Raw genomic sequence first — 19,687 nt, forward strand, 5'->3', positions numbered from 1 at the left:
AGCTTCAGACTGCTCTGAACGCTCGGTTTCCAATAGTTTTTTCTTTCAGCACAAGCCAACTTTGGCTCGTGACGGATTTCTTTATATGGTCATCTGCTCCGCGCACAGCACAAGTTCACTGCTCCACTCTGCTAACATTATGGTGTTTTTCCATTGTTTTGGGCATAGTCACACTGAGCCATGACTCGAGCTGGCACACTATGAGTGTATTTCCATTACACAGCATGGCAAGGTAAAATAAGTAGTTTACTTATTGGAGGTGTGCTGTTTGTCTGCAGCTGTTCATCAAACATCATCATCACTGTGGCTGTTTCTGCTTGTTCTATTCCTCCCTGCATTATTTCTAACTGATCCACTGAACAAAGAGATTCAAATATCTCCATATGTTGTCGTGTTGACTTGTTTTTAGCACTGCTAACGAAGCTCTGCTAATTCTGTGAGGAGCACATTTATTTTCCTGTAAATTCTTCACATAAAAGTATCCCATTATTTAGTCATTGAAAAGCTTTTAATATGAAGCAGTAAAGCAGGAAATGTTGGGTTTTCATTGGCAGTAATTTAAGACGACTCTGATACGGCTGCCCCTCAGCAGGCCTCTGGAGAGCTGGCCAATCAGAACAGAGTGTGCTCATCGGGAGGGGGGCATTAAAGAGACAGGAGGTAAGACAGAGGCTGAACTGAGGGGCTTCATAGAGGGCCAGTATAAGATAAATAAGGAATTTTTGAACTATGAATCATGCAAAGCTACTCTTGTGGAGTCCAAAAATAAAAATATAAAGTTGGAAATGGCATAATAGGTCCCCTTTAACATTGTGATTTCTCACAATTCAAGGAGGATTGATGGGGTCATCTGGCTGCTAAACTAATGTTGATTGAATTTCTTTTAAAGAAAAAGAAACATTTAGACCCCTGTGGAGCACAGTTTTGTGGCAGAGCTCCTAAAGCTGTTTATGTCTTAAACGGCTTTACCCTGCTCAGTCTGAAGCCAGAGGAGATATGGCTCTAATATTAGCCTTACCTAGTACTGTATTTATTTACACTGGAGGCAGGATGTGGTTTTAGCCCAGTGCAATACCAGAGGCTTTTCCATCATCACTCTGAAAAGCTTTAAACAAGTTCAACATGTTAGCCTTGGATCAAACTAATGAGAAAAAGATGAAAAAGATTAGCTCTTTGAAACAGGAATGCAATGTACAGAACATGGCAGTGATTGTATGTTTAGCCTGTGTTTTGGTATATGGTCATCAGAGATGTAAGAGTAAACAAATAGATCAGTACAATATGGACACAAGACATACAAACAGTAAAAGAAACAGAAAGCAGCTTTGTTTTAAGAATATCAGTCATATATGCTTTTTATTATTACATATTGCACATTATAGGTTTTTGATCACAAAGATTTATGTTTTAAATGGTGGGTAACCTGAATTTAAGTGGGTTCAACCTGCTCAAAACCCCTGCCGATAATGAGTATTGCCTGCGACATTCAGATGGCCACTTGTGACCTTTCCTTTGAAGTGTCATCAGACTTGTCATCATGGATTTTCATCTGGACTGAAGCTAAGCCGGATTTCTCACTTCCCATGCCGACACCCTGTGAAAGAGAGCACAGCTAAACCAAAACTCAGAAAACCTGCATCACAAATTGCTCTGCTTAATCCCCTCTCTTTCTTCACAGGAGCCATTCTTTCATTAAGATCAGTTTGCAAAGAAATCATTGAAACTTCTTTTTTTGGCAAACCTATACACCTTTCAGCACACCTTATTTAATGAACCTCTTGACAATGGTTTCCAAAGGGCTGGTGGAGGTCACAACCTCTGTGGCTCTTTGCTGTGACATGGACTCTGACTGTGGGAATGGATTAGCACGTCCTTCAGTTGCTGGCCATGTCATTAGAGTGACAGTTCTCTGACTGAGGTCTAAGGTCCTGTTGTCACACTGATCTATTGTAATTTGTTAAGAGCCAATAGCTGAAGGAGCCAATTGTTCAACTCCAACAGGCCACGAACTGAGCTGAGCTCCTTATTTTTCTCAAAATGAACACTGATGTTATTTTAGTAATGTCATGTCAACTTGTTGCAATTGTGTTGTCAAATTATTTCCTCCAATAAGTCAGATATAGCTCTATTTTAGTTGACTGGATGTTAGTTTTAAGTTGTAGATGTTTTCTTTCTCTGCATGCCAACCAATAGACCAATAGACCATTGTGGTGTAATTTATTGCCTCTAACATTTAGCTGGAAGAGTGCAGCAGCAGTTCTTAGTGGAATCAGGAGGAAGCAGAGGGTATGTAATTCCTCGCCAGTTCCTTTCCTTATGGCTGGATGTGTCTTTACAGCCTCCAGCTCAGGTTTAACAGTCGACCAAACACCAGTTTCCTGCTATTTCTCCATGATTTATACACATGGAGACTGAGTCCCCCCTATACATTACAAACAAGAAGCACATTCCTCATACATCAGGCCAAAATGATGGGTATTTCCACCTCCAGCCGAGCTTGCAGGGTGCTGAGGGAGAATATTAGGATCATAAGTGAAATTTACCTTGTCAGTTCTTGGTCACTCTAGTGCAGAAAGCACAGCGAGAGACAGCAGCCGAGACCTTTCCTGTTGACAAGCTGTTAGATAGGTTTAGCCTACTCAGGGAGTAATGATGTGTGGCAACCTGGCATGACCACACACACACAGTTAATCAAGGTAATGAGTGGGTTAGCAGCCCCGTTAAAAGACCGATTGACCAACAGTCTCAAGGATTTAACATTCTTGTTAGCATCCTCTTCTTCTGACACGAACAAAAAGCAATTGAAAGACCTCAGGTTACACAAGGAAATGATAGAATAATCTTTTTTTCAGGGTCAGACATGCATAAAATATCACGGCTTGTCTCATGTGCGTCACCCATGAGATAGACATTTTCTGCTTATGGACATCACTGATCTCTGATGCTGTAATGTTGCTCATTATGCTCACTGTCCCATATTTCAAACCAGCGATGCATGCTACATACACATAGTAAATAAATCATGTGAACTGTAAGATGTGGAGGATGTAACGCATGCCATTGACAGTCCTTCATCATGGATGAGGCCAGCTTTGATGCTGATATTGACCAGATGTGTGAGATGGGCAACACGGTGGAGAAGGAGGAAGCGAAGGATGGTCTTCTAGTTAGATCTTATAACACCCGCAGCTCCAGTGGGAGGCCAGCTGTAAACAGCCCCGCCACCCATGGCCCAGTTTGATGAAAGGGTATCTCTGAGAGGGATTACTCGCCCCCTCCACCGCAGCAGTTGCAATCAGCCAGTGCACCCTCCTCAAGCTTCACTGTGTGTACATGTATGACCGCAGCAAAGTATACACAGAATTCCACCCCCCAGTGGATTCTGGAAAATGGACTTTGGAGGGGGAGGGGGAGGGCAGTGTAATCATTAAGGTCATGCTCGAGATGCTTTTGGAGAGCTAGCAGAGCACCCAGGCTCTTTAACCCTGACCCACCACCCTGTAAACCCCCTCCTACCCCCCTTCCAAACATACACACCAAGCCTTTGCCCAAGCCCAGAGATTAATGTTGCATGAAATGGCATCACAAGCCTTGTCCATCCCTGAGATCTTCAGTGTTGTTAACAGTAATGGGATGGAGATGGACAGAGCAAAAACCTCCTGTGTAGAATATATGATTGAGTGGAAAACTGAGATTTTCGGCTCCATTAACAAACGCAAAGTGTTTTGCACTGTTTTCAAAATATCTGATGTGCCTGTAAGCCCTCTGTGTGCACATGCAAGTGTGTATAAGTGAGAGTCTTTAGGTGCATCTCAATTCCCTTATTTGATCTTTCCTCACTCCTTGATCCTCGCTTGAAGGCTGTCCCAAAGCTCTTATTTCTGCTCTGAGGAGGGAGGATTGAGAAGTGAGGAGGGATCTCTGAGGAGCCATGAGCGAGGATACACAAGAACAACCTTCATGGAAGTCTTTTGCCGGCCAACAAGCCCCCTTATTGGATATCAGTTATTGATTGGACACTGCAGCTGATTGGACTGATCTGATACATAACAACATCTTTGAGTGGAGACAGATTACAGATTCAACTCAAGTGTATCACTCCCAAGTTTTATTTTTTATTTGTTTTCTGATTCACCATCTAGTTAAACATCTGTGTTAATTGTCAGTCTGATCAACAAAACAACTTTCTTCATTTATCAGAAACATTTTCTTTTCATGATCTATTATTTCCCCCATTAACTCTTATTATGGATAAACTTAAAGTAAGAAAGAGTCTGTCTGTCAGCAAGAAACACATTTCAACACATTCATATTTTACATAATTTATCGTTATTTCCATTCATATGTCATTCAGTCATATGTGAGGCTAAAAATTCCTGTGCGTTGGGTTTGATGTGAGTTACATAATTTCTATTTTCCCTGAAAAATTTAGCCTATTAAATAATCTCTACTATTCAAAAGACACCTTAATTACATTCTGAGTTATAAAATAATGAATTGACAATCAGGATATCAATAAATGCAAATAATTAATAAATAATACAAACGCATTCTGCCAGTAGAAATGGTTCATGTGCCTCTGAGGAGGACACAGTACACAATATAAATACACATTGCAGGTTTTAATTCATGCACAAGGTGTTTGTTGAACAGGTAACAGGCTACAGAGAGAAAACAGCTGCTCTGGCAGTGATAACTATGCACCTTTATTAGTATTAGGACAGCGCACATGTGTGCAGACACAAACTCTGTCCAAAGTTGCTCCAGCTGTTAAAGCCGACTGACAGCTGATCATCTGCTGCTGTCCGTTTCTGATGATGACGTTTTCTTCTCTTAATGCATCCTCAGTGAGAGGGATTAAGATTCAAGTGAGGGAAATGTGGATACAATTTAAGGGAATTGAGATGCACCTTATGTGTGTGTGTGTGTGTGTTCATGTGTGTCCGTGTGCAGGCATGTGTGTGTCTGCACATGGACACGCAATATCTAGATGTCTGCCTCTGGCTAGATATTTATAACTGCATTAGTGTGTTTTGGTATTGTCATGGTAACACAAACAACAAACCCTGCCCCTCCCCCTAATTTTTGTCCAGGACCTCATGGTCAGTGAAGCACTGTAACGACTGAAAATGTTGCACTTGTCTGGTAATACACAGGAACAGATGTGATCTGGGCTAATATGTAATAAAGCATGCACTGGAATGTAAACAGATATTGTTATTGTGTTGCCAATAATATTAGAGCATTGTAATATTAGTTTATTGGATGATGCAATAATTAGAACTAATAATAAATGTAACTTAAGTTAGTACACTTTTCTTATTCTTATGAGTTATTTTATTATGATGTAGAATTATGGAATCTGTTGCACTAAAATTATTTTTTGTCCACGATTATCTCCATAGTAACTAGTTACTTAAGATTGTAAGATTTTCATCAGATTAAAGCTGCACTAACCAATAATTTTATATTAATGATGGAAAAAATGACTATGTGTAATGTGAAAGGCGTCACTAGTAACAAACCTACAAAGATTTATCACCCAACTCTGCATTTTACCCCAACTCCACAGAGTTTTTTAGCATTTTTTTGGCTTGTTGTTTTGGTTCAATCTCACTGCTCTTATCTACCCCATTTCCAGCAGCAAACCACCAAAAAAGCTCAGTTAAGCACACTGTACACTACCTGCCCAGCAGCACCAAACAACACACTGTAAAGTTAACAGTGTGCCATTAGCAGTTAGCTAGTTGGTGAACATAGTGGAGCATTTGGCTGGTTAAGGGCTACATGTTTCCTTAAGGAGTTAGCAGAGAGCATAAACAGAGCTAAAGTGAGTGAATGTTGGCCAGAAACATACTTCAAATGAATTCTAATGTTGCTCTGTTTCTGCTGGATATGCTTACACATTATCCATAACAACTTTATAAGATAATGATATGTCAGTGTTGTGTGTGTGTTGCACCCCAAGCAGTTAAATAAAAACAGTTAATACTGCTTGAAAAGGTTAGCTGAGGTTTTTGGTACAAGCAATGTAAACAATACCAGCAGTTAACGTTGTTACTATTTTCCCTGCTATTCTGTTACAGGCTCATGACTGACCTTCAACCTTCTTCCTGTCCTCTCAGGGGCTGCTCTGAGCTCTATCGCATACCCATGGTGGAGTACAAACTCGACAGCGAGGGTACACCCTGCGAGTACAAGACACCCTTCAGGAGAAATACCACTTGGCATCGGGTGCCCACAGCTACCGGACCACCTTTATCCCGAAGCTCACCCACACAGGGCCCTGATCGCCTGCAGTGCCAGCAGATCCTTCAGCAGCACCAGGCAGCCATCCCACGAAGCACATCCTTTGATAGGAAGTTGCCAGATGGGTCCAGGTACGCTCTTCGTCTCCTGTCTCTACTGCTCTTCTTCTCTTATTTGCTTCTGTCCAGAACTGAACATTTGATTAAGCTTCACTAAATCTGCCAGGCTTATTAACTCACACTCACTTCCAGATAGGTTAAAAAAAAATTCTGGAGACTTGTAATTTAGCTGAAGGCGATGCACAATTATGAATGACAAGTTGACAGTTGTTACCAGCAAAGTTGTATTAGAAATGGTAGATTGTAAAAGACTAGGCTAACAAGAAACTAGACCTCAATTGTCTGTAAACAAACACTACGTCTGGGTTAATATGCCTTAGATTTTTATGAATATAATTTCTAAAATAAATCGTTTGACCAATAGCTAGAAATATTCTCATTTGCAGTCCTGTCTCATTAAAGCCAATGGTTCAGCCAAAACAGGAAGCTTTTACAACATATAGTACAAAAAATTTAATGGAAATTAAAGCTATATTGAGTTTTACATAACAACTACTAAAATGGACCCTTTTGCCTTTGTGACAGTAAAAAAAATTATATCATGATAAAATCACAGGAACATACATTTATGCAAAAACTAATGAAACAAACAAAAAGGACACTTACAGATATTTTTGGGAGTCAATCTTTCAATGAGGCTTTTTCAGAAAGCTGCAGCAACACTTGCGATCAAACGTCATGACGTTCAAAAGATCCAATCCTTTGAGATGAAATCTTTGAACTGTCAGCCTTTCTCATTTAGAAAAAAGCCACTATAACATTTTAAGTGGCTGCCATTGTGTTGAGTTATTTGCATACATACAAATTGAACATTTTAGTCCAATGAATTCACGGTTTCCCTTTCATCTCCCTTTGGATGATAAGGCCACGTTCAGACTTTGTTGCTGTCCTAGACTGTGTCTCTTTTGGACATCTCCATCGAGCCATGTAAAGTAATGATTTGTTCGTTCTAATGAAACCCCTACAGTCATGATAACCTTTCCAGTGTGTCACACCGACCCCCCCTGGTGTTGCCTGTTCTGACTATACCGGGATAATGGCCGCCCTCCCTGCCTAATCAGAGTCCCTGGCAGTGAGAGCCCTCCATTCTCCCTCGCTCCTTTCTTTCTCTCCCCGTATCCCTCCCTCTTCCTGCACCCTGCCGAGGAGGAGGTGATGGGGACACTGACACGGCTCAGCTCATCTCATCCAATTACTGCAGAAACAAAGAGAGTGCTCTTCCCCGGACCACGATGTGTAGCGCCCTAGAGGGAGTGGGAGTAGAGGAGGGGTATGAAGGAGTCACAGACTGAAGAGGAAGGGAGGGAGACAAGGAGAATATCATACAGTAACATGTACTAGAAAAATAAATCAACATAGAAATTCGTTGATGTATGTTTTTTATTCTCGTCTAGCATTTACCTTACACGTTATATAGATATATACATACTGTATATATGTTACATCTTACAACAAGCAGCCGCGTGTTTTTAATTTTTTATGTTTTGTGGACATACAGAAGAGAAACTGAACATCTGCATTGCCTATAGGAAACACATTAATCTGAGAGCTTAGATAAAACATCATCCCATCCATATATTCAGTATACGATCCAGACTTTGCACTGTAAAATATGACACCTACTATGCAGCCAACTGAGACCAACCACTAATCTCAGTAGCCTCAAATGTTATTGCAGCGCAGAGAGAAAAATGACGTCCAATATCCCCCCTGAACTTTAGGTTATGTCAAGGGAGGAAGAGCAGGAGAACGAAACGCAGCTGCTGCTGTTTCACATTAAAGCGCCTGGACCCGGCTGAGGAGACTAACACTTCAGCCGGGGAGGAAACATAGCGATCTGGCCAAAGCGTTCAATGATGTGTGCTGCGATTGAGTTACTGACAGTTTAGTGAGTTTCTCATGGAGGTCTAGACATACGAAACCTGATGACAAAGCAGAAAGGTTGATCCTAAGACTGTGTCACCTTCCAAATGAACATTTATATTGTGATTTTTGAATTAAGTATTATTTTTATGAAATGTATCTGCACATATCTAATCTCTGATTGTAGACACAATCCCTAACTCATTATATAAACAAATGTAAGCCAAAAAGAAGCAGGTATGAACTGTGTAGAATAGACAGCTGGACCTGGATGGAGACTTAATGTGAAAGCCATCCTGCAGATGTTATTGTAGTCTTATTTCCGTCCGGTCATCTAACCTACTTTGGTGTGTTGGTTAAAAGGAAGGCCTCTGGGCAGCAGACATAACTCCGTCCCAGTGTTTATTTTTCTCTCTAGACCAAAGTCCGCAAGTTTTTACTGGCCAGGCAAACGTAAGCAAAGAAACCTCTCTCTCAAGATATTAAGTCAGGTCAGGGCTTGCTGCAGGACAGTGGAATACAGTTTGGGTAATTTGAGCTAAGATAATGGTCAAACTTCATTAACAGGTCATTTGTGAGCAGATAGCTCAAGAGGCTCAGGTTTGTGTTTCAAAGCATCCCTCTTCAGACATGACTTCTTTACGTCTTTACTCTACACAGACACGAGGCCTCACCATCTGGATTACTCACTAAGGCTTATTACCATAACTAATCTCTTTTACTGTTTGTCTTTGGAGAACAAGACACCGTCTCCCTCACTGACAGTTCTCACATTTTCTTAGAGATTATCCACGGTGCTCAACAGTAAAGGGCTATTCTCTTGAGTGACACACGGTAATAACGTCATTAACACTGGACAACGAGGGAAAGAAGTTTTTCTTTTTGTTTGTTATGTAACTGAAGCTTCTTCAAGTCAAAAATATGATTTAAGCATTGTGTATAAAATTGTTTTAAATAGTAAACGATACAAATGGAGCACAGCTAAAATCATCAATCAACAATAAATTGTAAACAATTTTGACAATTGCTTAATCTTTATTCAAGTCATTTATTAAGCAAAAATGCCGTTATTTGTACGTTCCAGCTCAGAAAATTAGAGGATTTGCTGCTTTTCTGTGTTTTATATTGTCATTGTTAATTGAATAATTAGTTTTGGGCTGTTTGTCAGCCAGAACAAACAATTTTAAAGACCTTGGAATCAGAAATTGTAATGGTTATTTATTCACTATTTTTTGACATTTTATAAAACTCAGTGATGATTGGTTATCGTAAAAGTAATCAACAGATTAAACATTATTGACAAGAATAATTAGCTGCAGCCCTAAAATGAACTATGTCTAATAATCTCATGTATTGACCTTGTACTTTTTGTCACACTGTGTCTGCAGGACGATGCAGGATATGGAGAATCCCCAGGTCACTTCATGCAACAAGGGAGACCAGCACTACCGCAGCTCCCCCAGTAACCAATCCTCCTCGAGTGATCCAGGACCCTGTGGCAGTAGCACCTGGTCCCAGCAGCCTGGATATGATGGGTACAGTACCACAGCATTATTACTTTTTAATGTTTTTTTTGAAATGGCCTCTGAGTAGTCCCTCCAGGAATATGCGGTTTTGCAATAATGAATGCAGCTACAATCAGTCCCAGCACTATTTCTGAGAACTTGCAATTTTGCAAAATGACAGCAATTTTTCCACATGAAATGACCAAATCATCAGCGCACTCTTGGCCAGTCGTCTCTCTTTTTTGCAGGAAGTGATCAAACAAAACAATGAAATTTATGCCTGCCATGGTCTAGTACCACATCCAGAGCTTAAAAGAGACATGATGGAGGATGATGAGTTTCATGTATGACTTTGCTGTGTTTCATTACACATGCATTATTATAGTTTCCATTCAATCATCCAGAAACCTCTTTTAGAAGAACAGGCTACCTTAAACATATATGGGCACTTTGTAAATTAGACTATACAATTTTATAGCCATTAAAAATTCAAGCCAAATACAGTATTTCTTTTGTTGTAACTTTGAGCACATTCGTTCTTCTGTTCAGAAGATTTAAAAAGGATGAACACTTAAGTATAATAGGGAGTGATTATGAGGAATTTTTCCTTGTCCTTCAGTGTCTCCTGCTGTGACTGAAGTGCCACTTTAGCAAACTACACAGCAATTTTGGAGAAAGTCATTGAAAAGTAATTTTTGGTTTTAAAAAAAAAAAAAAAAAATCTCAAAAAAGTGAAAAATCTGGAGTGAGTAAAAGGGAGAGATTGTAGCCGCCACAATTTCTTCTTTGTCATCAAACTTTCTCAGTTCATGTGTCCCTTTTAACAGTATAGATCAGTACACACACACACACACACATATATATATATATATATATATATATATATATACATACATACACATATACAAAAAAATAAAATTCTGCTTTCTTCCTTATTTTTAATCATATAATGGTTTTCAGGGCATTGTGTCCTGCAGACTGCACAAGCGCAATGTCAGACTGAGTCTTGTACATGAGCAGAATCCATCAGAGACCAATGTCTGTCTGTAAGTGGTTACGGACCATGACAAGAGGCTTAGCTCCACACTGCTGCCTTTCTGTCAGAGGCCTCAAAAGTGCACTGAACTCTTAGAGAGCTGCCACGATGCAGAACAACAGACATGTTGACTAGCCAATTGATTTCCAGTTAGAGTCTTTGTTAAAGATCACGAGACACTGTGGCCCCAGTTCATAAGCTGTAACCTTTATTAGCTCTTTAAGGTCTAATTAAGACCCCGTGTCAAAAAAATTGCTGCTCTTTTCCCTTTGTTAAGCGCAAGAGAGTGCCTGGCATGCTAAGTTGTATGAAAGAAGGTCTCTTGTCAGTGTCGTCTGGCAGCTTCTTTATTCTATTATGAGCTCAAGTGATTCGACCTTAAATGATCTTGAGCTAATTGCTGTACATCTGCGGAAATTTATTGAAGTCTTTTTCCTAGTAGAATACAGAGCTCACTCTGCAGACAGAAAAAAATGACAGCCCATTTTCCTCCTCTTTCTTTCTCTCTGCAGATGTCCCTCGCCTATCCTCCATGAGCGTGCAGGAGACATTCAAGGGGGTGATGGAGAGATCCACAGGGAGAGAGAACCCACTCTGGAGAGGACCAGGTCTGCAGGTGGGTCTTTCATCCAAGCAGCAATGAGTCAGCTGCATATAATGTTTAAAATGTCTAGAAATAATGTTTTAAAAGGCATTTGATTCAGACATACTGGACTGTGATTTATGTTGCCTTCTCACTGCATTTTCCCCGCTCTGCAGAGGCCAAATGGCACATCCCATCCACCAAGATCCTGAACCCTCTGAAGCAGAGAGAAGGAAGCAAAGACTCGCCCAACAAGCTGTCTAGGGTAAATGTCCGAGAGGCTTTGATTTCTCTTCTGACAGAAGCTGCCCGTGTGACATTTAGTAGAAGTGTTTTGGACTTCATTGGCAGGGTATTTTTGAAGGGTACAGTGTTTAGACTTTAAAACAGCCTGTGTGTGTGTGTGTGTGTGCTGTGTTTGGAGTGTTTGCCACTGCCCAACTCACTCCACATCGGTGTTTGAATCGCGGTGAGGTCGGATTGCCCTTGTTTATGGGCTTTGCAGCAATCAGTAGCTCAATTGGGGTGTTCAACCTCATGTCATCCCCTCTAGCCGCTCTTTGCACTTTTCACTTTCTCATCAGCATGCTAATGGGCACCTCATCTCATCACTGTTTCTAGATGTCTCACACTTTCCTAGGACACATTTTCCTTGAAGGTTGAATATATTAAGTGAACCTCTCATTTCCCCTTTCTCTATATGCTCCTCTCTCTCGTTTATCATTTTTTTTGGGGGGGGCCTCATATACAGTCTCTCCTTCCCTCTTCCTTTTCCCTTTGATGCTGGAGGCTGGCACACACAGCTGACAACATCTTTCAATGCTTTTAGCCAGTGTTGCATTAACCCGGGCCCAGTGGATAAAAATTTAAACCATTCTCTTGGCACTGTGTGTCCCTAATGCACTGAGCTTGTTTTTTCACATCAGAATAGCTGTTTTTGATGTGATGTGATTTAAGTCGCTTCCATGATTTAGCAGTGTTTAGCATAGCGTAATGGAGAAACCTGACAGGTCATAATCCTGAGTTTATATTCTCAAATTAAGCATCACAGTGTCCCCCCTCAACTAGAGGCCTGTTTTTCAAGGCAACAAATAGAGATGTAAGGCTTCTGATCTACTTTGAGGATACTCTGAAGCCAAGTTGGCCTGAACTTGAATCTCTCTGATATTACTCCGCTCAGCTTTCTGATCAAACCTCAGTGAAATAGTTCACAAATAGATTATATACCCTTTTTTTAAAAATGATTTAAGTGCCAGATCATGTGGATTTTTCATGTAAGTGCCAGAATTTGAGACCCCACAAGTGTGTGACATTCAGCATATCCTATTTTTATTCCTTCCTGTTACTGTCAACCAGCCTGACTGTATCATCAGCCTCAAGAAAACTAGCTGTCGCCTCAGTCAGGGACAAATGAACATTTGATGTAGCCTGATGGATAGACCCCTACCCTCTGGCACGCCTAGCATGTTAAAACAACTGTAAGAATTATTTGCAGCTGCTGTTTGACCTCTCCTGATTTACTGTGTTTCTTTCTCCTTCACCCCTCTCACTCTCTCTTTTTCTCTACACCAGACGGGCGATAAGAACTCAAGCCACTCAAGTAGCAACACTCTCTCAAGCAACGCCTCCAGCAACAGCGACGATAAGCACTTTGGCTCTGGAGACTTGATGGACCCGGAGATGTTGGGCCTCACTTACATCAAAGGAGCATCCACAGACAGCGGCATTGACACTAATCCCTGCGTGGCCCCTGGGGCCCGGGTGTTACTGCAGGGCAGGGTGGGGGAGCAGGGACACCCCTGGGTATCAGAGCACCATGAAGATGGGGCATCAGAGGAGGATCATGGGAAACTGTACCTGCCACAGGGCTACGCTTCTGCCATCATGTCTAGTCATGTGACGGAGGGCAGCATTGGAGACCTGAGCGAGATCTCCTCCCACTCCAGGTACTGTGCAGAGACGCCATGTGTGTTTTAATTAAACTTTCTCCCCTCAGTTAAGATGTACTGCAATCATCTGCTGTTTTGCTGCACTGTGTGTTTTAAGTAATAAAAACCTTGTCTAGGGTCACGATACAGACGGCTGACAAATTAAAGAAAGAATCTGTAAACATTAGAAGAGAATGTAAATGCTTCCACACAGGGCATGAGGTCACTGAATGGTTTTATGAATATGAAAACAATGTGAATCATATGCTGCAGCCTACGCAGTCCTCAGATCTCAACCCAATTGAATACCAATGGGAGATTTTGGAGTGATGTGTTATACAGCGCTCTCTAAAACCATCATCAAAACACCAAATGAGGGACTGTCTTTTGGAAGAATGGCAGTAGAGTTTCAGGAAGCAGTGAAGCTTTACTGGTGGTGGCCCAACACCTTATTAAGGCAATTTATGTTTGTTTTTGCCTTAATTTGTCACCCATTGTACACTCCTGCTAATGTCAATAGTGACTCTGATGTTTTGTCTTCTCTGTGGGCAATTACTTGATTCTGTTGTGGCCTAATTCTAGCATGTCGGGTCATTGATTTGCCCGCTGAGGAAAATCACACCCTTTTCATGGTTTATAGATCCTAGCACAATCCACTGTGTTCAAACATGTGAATGTACTGTACATTCAGACGTATGCCACCACCACCATCCCCTTATCTCTTCTGTCAAACACACGCAAAGAGGCAAACACATGCACAAAAGGACAGTTGCTGGCTGTTAGCTGACCTTTTCACCCAGCCATGCTCCCTCACTCCTGACCCACAGCCTGACTCATCCAGCTGTGCTGAGGCTGGCAGGTGGGGCTGCTGTCAGGCTGGAGCAACATGGGGGGTTTCATCACACCGTCGTCCAAGTGCTCCTCACCAGACTGGGGCCCATCTGGGAAAGAGGAGGGGTGTCAGAGAGGGTTGGCCCCGCAGCCACTCACAGTCTGTCTTTATGAAATAGAATGGGTATCTATTTGTTTATGCCATACAGGATTATGTTACCACAATCTGTTCAGATCATTGACCTGTTTGGGAGGCGTCAGAACTGTCCACTCCAGGATATCATTCAGAAATGAGGATAGAGCCCATGCCATCACCTTGACTACTCCGATGCTTCCCACCTTTTATGTAATGGTCTTTGACACCAGAGTGTCATCTGAACAAACAGTGAAGCAGCAGGAGCACATTATGCAGGGTGTGGCCCCAGATGGTCATGAATATGGAAACGGTGTATGTAGTGCCTCCAGCTAAAGCCAACTCAGATGTCTCAAGGTATTTTAGGGAAATGTTTTGTGTTTGCTGAAAGTTTTCCAGCAAAACCTGGCATCTTAACGAACCAATCTCAGTCCAGTTGAAGGACTAACAGCTGAATCTTTACCTGGCAGGGGACATAGAAGACAACATGCCTACCCTCATATCAGTGATGTGATGAACAGGACATCACAGTAGATTCTGAAGGACTTCTGAGAATTGCAAATGACAATGTTAGAAAACAAGAGCAAAGAAAGACAGCGTGGTCTTGACTTGCTCACTTTCATGTCACTGACAACTGTGACAATTTCATTTTGCACTTCATCAGTCTGCTGTTACTGGAACAAGGATGTAATATCAGGATATAGAAATATTCTAAAACTTTTCACAAGGCTGAAATAGTAATCATAGACAAGGAAATGGCACATAACTGCATGTGAATCAAATTGATTTTGAGATATAACATACATAAAATCAACCAGAAACAGAAAATAATCATTAATTTTTATAAAATTTTTAGCAGCTGAAATATCACAAAAATATTAAGGATGTAGAAATGTGCAGTCTGTTTCCTATATTTATTTTTATTTTTTTATCATAATTTGGTTTATCACAAACCACTTACCTCTAGTGTATCATACATTTTTTTATTTTATTATTTTTTTATTTTTTGATGCTATAAGCACCACAGATCTGCAGAAGGCATAACAGCAGATATCTAAAAAAAAACCCGACAAGTACAACTGACCATATACCACTGGGAGTAAGTGGGAAAATATGTCTCTTTGTGGTTTTAATGCACTGACCCTTTAATCTGGTTTGTCAGTTGATATTTGACTAAATATTGAAAGGACAAAGTTCAGCAGGCACACGCACATGATAGACTAGATTTGAGTCATCTTGCAATGCAGGCTGGAGGTCATAATGGAAATAATGTCATCCTGTCAAAGCCAACAGCAGAACTGAGCTATTAAGAATGATTTTTTAGTTAAAAATCATCCTATTAGGTTATTTCTCAACCTCTGAGCTAGCTCTCTTGCTGGCAGCCTTTCTCATTTTTTCATTATTGATGTTTGTTTATGCTTTCATGTTTTTTTTCTTGTATTTTCAAATCCATTCATTTTATGGTCACTTTTGAGTTACATTATGCTTTATTTTCTGCTGTCTGGTCAGTGGCTCACACCACTCTGGCAGTCCTCTGGCACGTGGTGCCAGATACTGTATGTCCGCTGACTCCTCCAAGGTGTACACCATCCCCCAGACCAGCAGCTCAGGCTCAGGGCCGGGGCCAGAGCCGGGGCCGGGGCCGAGCTCAGAGGCATGCGGACAGACACGTACACAGCCCGGCTGCAAACCCCCAGTGGGCTTGAAGACGACTGATGATGATGATGATGATGATGATGCTCACAGCACTGAGGGACCTCCCAACATTTCAGAGTGTGGGTGAGTGTGTGTGTGTGAGAACGAGATAGAGAATACATGGGAGACGCATGAGAACATCACCAAATACAGTCAGATCACAAAAACAGAAAAGTTTGATTACAGATCTAAGCACACTTAGACGCCCCCCTCCTCTCCATCCACCCACCCGGTGTGCATAAACTAGCCTTGATTGAAGCCGACAGCCACAAAATAAATAAGCTCAATGAAGCCGCAGACATAATACACTTGGCACATGTCACTTCTGGTTATTGATCGTTCCCGTGAAGCCAGGTCCCCATGGACTACCAGACTGAGGCTGGGATGAACTCCTACCAGGTCAGCATCTCTGCTGGGAGCCGAGTAGAGATCCACACACAGCAACACACTGCTGTCGCACACACAGCCCAAGGACACCAGCCACAGAATAGCCTCTAGAAATGTTACAAGGGAAGATGTATGTATCCAGTTGCTCAGCCAGGTTGAGAACGTATATACTCTCCACAGACTTTATACAAGCAGTGACGACTTGACTGTATCTGTCTGATGTGTCTGATGATTAAATGGTTTGCTGTAAAGAACAGAGAGCCATCGATGGTAAAATTGAAACACAGCTTTCATTTTCTCTGTGTGTGTGTGTGTGTGTGTGTGTGTGAATGTTTGTGTGAGGGCTCAGGGCATATTTTGTAGGAGAGAATTTGAGATTTGCCCTGGAAGAAACCCCCTGCTCTAGCTCCCAAGTAATTTCATTTAGACTGTGAAATTTGCCACTTAAGGGCTGTGTGATTGATCGCATGCACTGAAGTCATCTTCTGCCGACTTATGAAAAAGCTCTGTAATTCAGTTACCCTCCCCATTGTTTGTTTATATATTCCTACAGTTTTATTTCGTCTTACATAACCGTGCCTCATGATAAATGGCCTAATATTACTCACAGATATTGTTCTAACATAATGAAGTTTCTATTCCCCCCCTTTCTAAAAAGTTTTCTCATTTGCTCTAACACTGTATGTAATGCAGGATGTGTAACAATGCTCCTAACCCTTGGCTCTTTCTTTCTTGCTTCTGCTTCTTATTCCAGAGGAGCGGAAAGCTTGTTAGCATTCCTTCTCAAAATGCTGTCTGAGCGTTCAAGGTACACAGTCAAAGTCAAAGTCAACCCTGTGGCCCTGATCTGACCCAGCCTGCTCCCCCACACGCCCTTTCCCCCTTTGTCCCAGACCACCGCCCACTCCCCTCTCATGGCAGGTCTAAAGTGCTGGCCTTGCCATGTGGCACTTGCTGGGAGTCGAGGGCAACCAGCTGTGCATCAGTGGCTGTGACATTTCTGCTGTATCTCCTACGGAATCCTGCTGCTGCTCACCCAACAGTTCCTCATGTCAGCCCTTCATCCAACACACTATAGAGTATCTCTAATAATGCTTCCCAGAAAATAATACACAAGCAAATTTCTGCAAAATAAAATGTGAATCAGTGCATGCTTCCATCAACTACCGTTATACAAATATATTTGCAACAATTTGTTAAGAACACATAATTAATCAAGCACCAGTAACTGATATATCATGGCATTTCATGCTGCTTCCCACCTAAGATGAATGAATTATTCTCTTTTGATCCACGTGTTCCCTGTGGTGATTTTATCAGCCATGATGGTGACAGAATGGGGGGGGTGACATGCAACGAGCCACTCCACCTGGACCCAAACTGGGGATATCGTGGTTTCGTGCACCCCAGACACCTTTACTCTTTTTATTCTTTATTTTTTTGGCCTTTCTGGTGGAACAGAGGCCCCAAAGGTCGTGTGGCAGCATGACATGAATGTTTTAACTACAGCAGAATGAGCAGAAGAACTTACAACGTTGAGGCGTATTTGAAAAGTCTTTTTCAGTGAGCCTTTATTGCATATTTTCTTTTCATAAAAGCTTTTTTTTTTAAGAATTCTGTTTTTTGTTTTTTTTCCCCAAATTTCTGGCATGTCTGGCATTGAAAATAAGTGTGACAACAGGTCGATTGAAACATGACTTCTTTGTCTCACACCCACACTCAGGACCTAGTGCTAAATACCACACGTTGTCTGCATTAACAGTCAGTCGCTCACAGTAAAATAACCTTTAATTGTAAAGATTAAGACTTTATCATTGTTCCAATCGTCCCCTAATCAAGTATCAATCATGTAAGAACGAATTGGACCAGAGCTAAGTAGAGATTCACAGGGAAAAGAGGGGTTTTTCCCCTACACTTTTAGCCCCATGCTGAAGAGTCTTCTGGAAGCAGCCCTTAGAATAGCACTGTTGCTTTTGAACCAGACATCTCATGAATCAGTCAGAATGCATCTGGCAATTTTCAGTACCAGTCTATGTATTTAGGGCTTGGTTGCCATGGTGCTAAACAGCTTAAAACAGGGCATCTCTCAGTAATAGTGTCTCCAGGTAACCATTGCAGCCAGGTTGTACCATCGTCTAGCCATCTAGCAAATCCCCCTGCAGCCATCTAATGCCCTGCCAACAGCACTCCATGTGTCATGCTCACAGGCTGCTCACCTATAGCAGACGTCTCACAGCCACAACTTCACTGGCCAGGTCGGTCACATCGTCTCTGCACTGTAACTCCCCTCAAACACTCAAAACCCTCAAAAATATTTAAACATCCTGTGAAAATACCCCCCTGACAACCACCACAAAATAAAACATGTCACCTCTTGTGGGTCCTTCTCCAACCCTGTCTAACAGCTCTCATGTCTCCCACTGTTGTTGTCTGAACACTCCTCTAGAGTCCATGGTTTGCACTTGTCTCTGGATGTAATTTCTGTTCAAAACCCTCTTTTTTCCTTCCTTTCTACCTCTCACAGTGCTTGGCTATGTTCCTCACAGTGTCTTTAATCATGGGTTTGGCAGAGTGAGATGGGACAGGTAGGGAGAGGAAAAAAATCCCTCCCTAGCTCCCTCTCCAACTCCGTTACCCTACGTTCACCTGACTAGCATGTAACAGAGGCACCTGATGTTGGCATGCTAAGACAGATCAACCTGATCCCTTTGTGTGATACTGACATTATTTCCTAAATAGATGGGCTACCTCTGAACCCAAGCTGTGACGGCCCAAGGCCTCCCTCGCAGGATGTGACTTGCATGACCCTTCTGATGAGCTCCGCTCTTCTGTGCCCTCTGTATCGTCTACAGGCAGCTGTATGCACAGGAGGCTGCCTGCCGGCTCCAGGCTACTGAACGGGATGGAAAATCACTGCAGAGACTTTCAAAAGAGGAATACCTTAAAATGATGCTGCCTGACAGCCCGCCAGGAGAAGACAGGAGTCGGAAGGTGAGGTCACGAACTAACCTCTAAATTGCACAAACTGTGATGTTCTGTACAACGCAAGGACACACAAAACCTGTTGAAACTGTAATGTAGTCATTGATACCATGACAACATGGCATTGTAAGGATCTTGTGCTTGATATGGATAAAAACCCTAAGGCTATTTTATCATGCTGACAAACAGGCGTACATACAAACCTTGAACCAGAGCAGATAACCTCTTGCTGGGAAGCGAGAAAAAGCAGGACAAACATCTGCTGCCTATCAGCTGGCCCTGCTGCTGAGCACCACAGCTGATAGGCTCCTCTCTCCCAACACAAGACCCTTTCAGTCCCCATTGACTGGCACTGAGTGTTTGGTTAATTTAATTT

General features: G+C 41.9%; 1 protein-coding gene across 6 annotated transcripts in view; it reads left to right on the forward strand.

Annotated features, from left to right (window-relative positions):
• The window catches only part of LOC122996899 (signal-induced proliferation-associated 1-like protein 2), an 87,154-nt gene that overhangs the window by 57,955 nt on the left and 9,512 nt on the right, over positions 1-19,687 (forward strand). For 3 of the 6 annotated variants that reach the window (XM_044372691.1, XM_044372694.1, XM_044372690.1), the window contains exons 10-16: positions 6,087-6,380; positions 9,620-9,766; positions 11,285-11,388; positions 11,532-11,620; positions 12,928-13,301; positions 15,757-16,026; positions 19,182-19,320. In XM_044372691.1, the coding sequence (XP_044228626.1) occupies positions 6,087-6,380; positions 9,620-9,766; positions 11,285-11,388; positions 11,532-11,620; positions 12,928-13,301; positions 15,757-16,026; positions 19,182-19,320 (1,417 nt within the window). Of the gene's footprint in view, positions 1-6,086; positions 6,381-9,619; positions 9,767-11,284; positions 11,389-11,531; positions 11,621-12,927; positions 13,302-15,756; positions 16,027-17,083; positions 17,138-19,181; positions 19,321-19,687 lie in introns of all 6 variants that reach the window. The other 3 variants (XM_044372696.1, XM_044372693.1, XM_044372695.1) reach the window with 3 other exon arrangements.

Source organism: Thunnus albacares, chromosome 14 (assembly GCF_914725855.1).
Source record: "Thunnus albacares chromosome 14, fThuAlb1.1, whole genome shotgun sequence".
NCBI lineage: Eukaryota > Metazoa > Chordata > Actinopteri > Scombriformes > Scombridae > Thunnus > Thunnus albacares.